Genomic DNA, 7,118 nt, shown 5'->3' on the forward strand with positions numbered 1-7,118 from the left:
ACCTCTATTTGACAGTGCATTAATGTTAGAATCAAAATACGTATTATAAAGCCCATGCAAAATTTCAGTAATGATAATCAAGGAATACCGTTCTTTATTCTCAAATGAATTAAAATACAAAACTTGGATGATTGTCTACAGAAACATCAAAGAAACTGTTTCATAGTCTGCACCTCCATTAAAAATTCCATAAGACGATCCTAACTTATGGTATGATTGAGATAACTACCGAAAAGCCCGATATACTATTATTACTATTATTTAAGAGTTGTTAATGATCTACCTATGCGCGGAGTTGGGCTCATTAAAGAATATAGTGGTCTACTGAACAAACAGAAAAAATATATATTCCCTACGTTGTGATATTTCATTGGCTTCCTACATCATAATTTGCTTTAAAATGATAATTTTCAACTAAAACTACCCTATATTAATTATTAATTACCAATGCTACAAAGGTTTAGGATATATGAATTTAGGATATATAAGATGAATTTAGGTTATAAAGGCTTTTAAATCGAAAAAAAAGTAAGTAAAATTTAAGAATATGTCAAATCTGTGTTTACTTAAACTTCTCCGTTTATTGCAAGTAATAAGTTGATATTTAGTAATGATTTTGGAAACTAAATTGTAAATATAGATAATATTTATTTTTACAAGCAGACAGATAGACATCAAGCAAGAGATGCAAGTTATAGAAATCTTTGCTCTTTTTGACCAATAAGAACCAATGTAAGCAATAACATTATAAAATATTTAAAATTATAAATTTAGGTTTATTTCTAAATTTCTTGTGTTATAAAGTTTGTTGTAACACCAAAAGTTTAGTTGATATTGGTATCTTTCTCTTTTTTGAAAAAAATTGTAAAATTTCAAAACTCAACCGCTCAAAATTTATAAGCGATGTCTTTCGTCTAAAAGGAAAAATTTGCAACTCCACATTTCTCAAATTCAAAAGATAAGCTCTACCTTAATGTAGATTTGGCATGGTAGATTTTTTTTTTTTTTTTGTAAATACTCTCGCCATAAACATATATTTTCTTTTTCACCTATAAAATATGTTTAGTTTGTTTATGAGAAGCATAACGTTTATGCTTTTTTTCCGTATTGAGCGATTATTTGCTATAAAAAAGATAGATCAAAGAAATTCCATCAAATTTTACGTTAAATAAATGAAATTAAGTGCTGCAAAACACTTGATATGTTAACAGTGCCATACGGTGAAACTGTTTGAAGTTAAAAAATAATTGTTTACAAATGTTAAAAACTCTTTCAAGAAGCCTGGGAAGATGGCAATGTCGATGATCGCTATTTTTTATTTATTTTCGACTACTGTGGCGTAGTACATCAGGAGTTTTTACCATATGGTCGTAATGTCAATAAAGAGTATTATCATGAAGTTATCTGCAGCTTGCGAGAAGCAATACGATGAAAAAGTCCGGAATGGTTGAAAAACAATTCATGGTTTTTGCACCAGGAAATTGTGAATTCCCACTCATCTTTGATTGTGAAAGATTTTTTGATAAAAAAAAACACATCAAAATCATGCCTCAGCAATCATATTCACTGGATTTGACCCTGTGAGACTTTTTCTTGTTTCCAAGAATCAAGACACATATGAAAGGACGGGGATTTGCATCTATAAAGGAGATAGAGACTGATTCGCTGGAAGAGCTCAAGTCTATACTGAAAATTGTAAATAAGAAGGGGTTCGATGATTGGAAAAAGCGTTGCCACAAGTGAATCGTATCTGAGAGGGATTATTTTGAAGGGGACAATATAAATATTGATGAATATATACATAATTTTTCCTAAAGACACCTTACTTTCGGAACACAGCTTGTGTGTAGTTATATTTTTAGAATAGATCATTTATTATTATTATGTACGAGTAAAGTGTCAATTTTCTACTCTGATTAAGGCTTAAGTAGATCATTTTCTTAAGAGTTTCTTTCCATTTACCACCAAAAAATATTTTCAATTGAGAAAAATTAATTATCAATAATATCAATCTCTCTTTTTTTTCAGATAGGTGGATATACTTAAGTATAATTGATTTTATATATGGGTAGATTGCAAAGAACATTTTGTAAATAGCTCCAAGGGTATTTTTTACATATATTAAATACATCGGTATTAGGGGGGTTCGTTGGGGGATATTTGGGATGGAGGGAGGGGGGGATTGTCTTGATTGTTGGATTTTTTTATACCTATAATTCAAAATTTAATTTCAAAAATATTTTTTTTTGCAAAAAAATTAGAAAAAAGAAATTTCAAATATTAAATTTTTGGCAAAAAATTTAAAGATTATTTTTTTTCGAAAAAAACTTCAAAAATCCATAGATATGCACAAAAAAAAATTTCGGAAAACAATTCCAAATAATAAATTTTTTCTAAAAAAAAATCAAAAATGCCTAACCATTCACTAAAAATTAAACTTTTTGAATAAAAATTTAATAATCAAATGTTATTCACAAGTAAATATATTCAAATCATAATTTTTGCAAAAATATTAAAAATTTTCAATTTTCTGTAAAAAAATTTCAAAATTAATTGTTATTTTCAGGAAATGAAATAATTTGGACATAAATTTGAAAAATTAAATTTTTGTTAAAAAATTGGGAGTTTAATATTTGAAAATTTGGGATATATATTTTTTTTTTTGAGGGGGTGGCTACTGCGCCTTCGTCCGCCCTAGGTATGCTAGAGTGTTATAAAAAGTTTTCGGCCAAACAAAAAAACGAAACATTTTTTCTGTTTTTCTGAATTTCTATTTTTCAACATTGTCTCTTTGTAAGTCTACTCGCTTCCCCCAACGATTGTCCCATCTCTGTAACCCTTCCTAATAGGATTTGGCGTTTTACCCTGCAAAATAAATTTTCACGAGAATTTTTTTGATTTGGCTGAATTACTCAGAGTTGGATTGATTTACACGCGTCAAATTTTAACTTAAAAAGAAATTATATGTCAGCTATTATTTGAATCTTTTTAAAGAATACGTATTCAAAAACAAATATTTAATTTTGTTCATTTTAACAAAAAAAAATTGCATCAACTTATTTTACCGACTGTTATATAACAATTGCCCGTCCAAATTGGCTGAAAATTTGCTAAATAATTGTCAATAGATGATAAATAGATGTGACTAGCTTAAATTTAAGATTGCTACTAAATCATGTTGAAGTTAGAAAGTTTTCAGACCACCGTCCCTCATATGAAGGGGTAACCTTGTTGTGGCAATGTTTTCTTTTCATTAAGGTATTTTTAAGTGTGGGGAGGGAATTAAAGTCATTATACGTCTCTAGATATCTTCCCTAGAAATACAAACCATATACAAGGTCATAGTATATAACGCTATAAACTTAAATAACAAGTACATACAGTGTTAGCTTTGGCTCTCAAAATCCTATTACGTTCCGTGACCGTTGAGACTTTTTGTAGATCGAACTAATTTGGTTCATGAAGTTTGTTCCGGATTGATCTAATTCAATATTTGGTCTATACAGATTATATAGATGAATTGTATTTTCTGTGAGTTGGATTTCAAACATTGGCTGAAAATCTTTATACGAAGTTAACTTTGTTGCATAAATCATATACGACCAACTCATAGGGGAGAAAATCGTTCTATAGATTTTGAAAGGAAAAAAATAGTTAGTAAATCGAAACCGAAAAAATCTTTCTACAATACGGAAACGATTAAATTTTAGTGTAAGGTCTGAGATCCCGGTCATATATGAGTTTTTTCTATACCGATTATGAGCGATATTTCGGTCCACATCGCGATTTCCAATCGTAAACCGATGTTCACCATTTTGAAAGACAGTTGAAATAATTTACAAATCATCTATAGAATTGGTTATGAATCTAGACCGAATTTTAAATCAGGCATATCCAGATCATTTTTTTCTGATCTAGAAGAGGATTGTTTTTTTTTGTTTCTTTAGGCTGGTTCTTTGCGAACTTCTTGAAAAAACTGAGTTAGTTTGGTCCATCAAAAATAATAACGATCTCAAACTAATGTAGGATTTTCAGACCAAATCCAACACAATGAAGATTTTTCAACACTTGAGAGGAAGATAGTACAATAATGGAATTTTCCAATGGATCATGAATATATTGATGAAAGTGACTAATTACCAGAGTATTAAATGGCACATTTTAGGGCTCAAATGCCCACAGTTACATTATAAGTAAATGCATAATAAATTTTGATAGATTAGGATTAAATCATGGAAAAATTGCAACTTATACAATCGCTTGTCCAAGTTACAACTCCCACAAAATAGAAATTTGTACATAATATAAATTAGGGATGAGACGTTACAATATCTAATTGTAATTTGTTTCTGTACAATTATCACGATACAGTACTCATGATTTGACGGTAAATTATTCTTCATCAGTACCATTTAGTTAGCTCTTATTTATTTTTTAACTATTATTTTAGTAATTGAAAAAACAGAACACATATACGCTTTAATTATAAAAGAATAATATATGTATTATTAAAAATTAAGAACACTACATGAGTTATTTTTTAGACCACTAATTAGAAAATTAATTTATGAACATGCACCGTACCATGAACCCTCAGTGCCAAATATAAATATAAAACAGTTTTAATCCTAGTGTGGGTTTTTACATAGCTTCATACGAATGTTTTTTTGTTATTTAAAAAAAAATAGGATCCCTTCATGATCATAGCAAAAGAAATATAAGTATCTGTAATTTTTTTTCTTCATTATTTAACAAAGAAAATTAAATGGAATATAATTATGAATTATCATTGACGAACAATTACTAAATTGATTTTTTTTTATTGATGTGGCTTTATTATGACTTAAGTATTAGATTATCCCCAAATTAACCATCTAACTGGGATCAAAAAAAAAAAGTTCAAATTTAACACGAGATCAAAAGGAAAGAAAAGCTAAAGAAAAGTTATGGTAATTGTAAATTTATTATTTATAGTAAAAAATTTGGAACTAGAATTAATCTATTTAATAGCAAGAAAGGGATAGTAATGAATATTTAGAACGAAATGCTAATAAATATTATGAAGGGTAAATCTTATTAAGTGGCATACTTTATACTTATTAAATGTTAATAAATCGGAAATTTATTCGTTGATAGGTTGTGTGACTCAATATTCCTTACGTAAAGTTACGACTCAATTAAAAATAAAACAAACGAGAACGAGTAAAAGGAAATGTAATTTTAAAGCTTCTCTCATGCGACATGCCCCCCTTGGGCATATTCAAGGAGCTTCAGTGCAGTTATACCACTGCTTACAGTGACAGGAACTAATTTACCACTACAATGGGATATGGCGTTGTGGCCAGAAAAGGCGAAGTCTGCTTTCGCATTTTACTGGAGAGGAAGGTGCGGCTCAATGCAGATGCTTTCATTCAACTTCTGGATAAGAAAAGTGCTACCTTGGGCCAGAGAAAAGTTCGGGAACTGCTTTGTTTTCACTCATGACGGTGCTCCGTGTCATTGCCAGACCTGCTAAGACACAGGCATTCCTGAGGGACACCAGACTTTTTGTACCTCACCATATGGCCAACCTCCCCTCTATACACAAAACCCTTAGACTACTCTATCTAAGCGCTTCTGGAGGAGAGATTATGTGCTATTCTTAGATAAGTTTCCAGTCTATAGAGGCTTCCACCATGAAGGAGTAGCTCAAAGTCAAGTCTGATTACATAGTCAAGGCCTACAAGGGATTTAGGCCTCGTATTGAGGCAATTATTATATCTGAGTATTGTATAAAAGTTGTGCCAAACACTATTTTCAGATGATTTTTGAAATAGATGTCCTCACAAAACATCTGATTTAAATTTTACTCTTGAAAAATTGAAAATAATAAAATGTGCACCAATAGATAAGATCAACCCTGTATAAAAGATGTGTTGTGAAATAGTGTAAAAGCTTTTTTGCTGAAAAAGTAACTCCATAGACTTTACTAGATAGAGTAATCAATTATTTTACAACTATACTCAACATACAGTATGGGCTTATTATGATTGATAGGTTTACTAAAAGCCTTTATTGAATTGAATCATTACAAATCCCTTTAAAAAAACAGAAATTCTAATAGTACCTTATGAAAATAGAATGCTGTAAAAATCAAGGAGCGTAAAGTATATTATTGTCACTTTTATATATATTTAGAAAAACAATATGAATGTATTTGAAAAAGCCATGAAGGACATAATATTTGTTCTTGTCTTACCTTCAGCACAAGTTACGGCATTGACTGTAAGAAACAATATAATTAATTTATTCTTCATACTTTAAGACTAGAAGATAGCACACCACAAACTAGCTATAACTCATTTTTATTTATTATAAACACTAGAACAACCCAAAACTTAAGACAACTCGACGTTCACCACCATCAATTCTATGTACGAGTATTTTTATATAGGAGACTAACAAGGATATGATATACTCAGACTGCCATTCCGAAAGAAAAAAAATCCTTTTGGAGTCTTAATGAAAAGAGCGCGATTTAATAAATAAGAAACCTTCTGCATGAAAGTGGTAGTACTGGAAGATTTCTTGACAAAGTGTAAGAATCAAGGTGAAATTATTGTTCTACTACTAGAAATAGTGTACCGTACATGTAACCAAGCGCGCTCTGCACATAGGTGATTCGAAATTAGAGATGTATCAATAGACTACAAAGGTATAGATATTGTTTATCACATATACATACTCGTATGTACCTTGTACAATAGAAATGGAAATTATACTGCAATTCATAACGAATAAATAGGCAAATATTGTAATTTTACCCTCCAGGATCAACTGTTTGTCATTGATTAGTCGAATCTTTATCAATTTATAATGCTATAAAAAATATACCAAGCCTTACCAAATAAAAATAAAATTGAATAGTCTATTTTGTTATCAGCTGTTGATTGTTTTTTTTTTTTGTCCTCCCCCCCTTAGCTGTGTTTTGAACGTTGACTGATGCAATTCGAATTGACTCATAGCATGCTATAAACAATTCTTAACAATAATTGCCAATTGCATAGTTGAAAATAATTTTTTTACATGTCTGATTTTGGGCTTATTTTCTATGCTTATTTTTAGAGGAAAGGTTGAAT

At 29.8% G+C, this 7,118-nt stretch overlaps 1 protein-coding gene across 2 annotated transcripts in view; it reads right to left on the bottom strand.

Annotated features, from left to right (window-relative positions):
• LOC121114023 (uncharacterized) overlaps positions 1–6,558 on the bottom strand; it is a 28,435-nt gene extending 21,877 nt beyond the window's left edge. For both annotated transcript variants that reach the window (XM_040707848.2, XM_040707841.2), the window contains exon 1: positions 6,239–6,558. In XM_040707848.2, coding sequence (XP_040563782.1) covers positions 6,239–6,296 — 58 coding nt within the window. In that variant the 5' untranslated portion in view covers positions 6,297–6,558. The remainder of the gene's footprint in view (positions 1–6,238) is intronic.
• Between the last annotated feature and the right edge of the window lie 560 nt (positions 6,559–7,118).

This window comes from Lepeophtheirus salmonis, chromosome 1, assembly GCF_016086655.4.
Source record: "Lepeophtheirus salmonis chromosome 1, UVic_Lsal_1.4, whole genome shotgun sequence".
NCBI classification, from domain to species: Eukaryota; Metazoa; Arthropoda; class Copepoda; order Siphonostomatoida; family Caligidae; genus Lepeophtheirus; species Lepeophtheirus salmonis.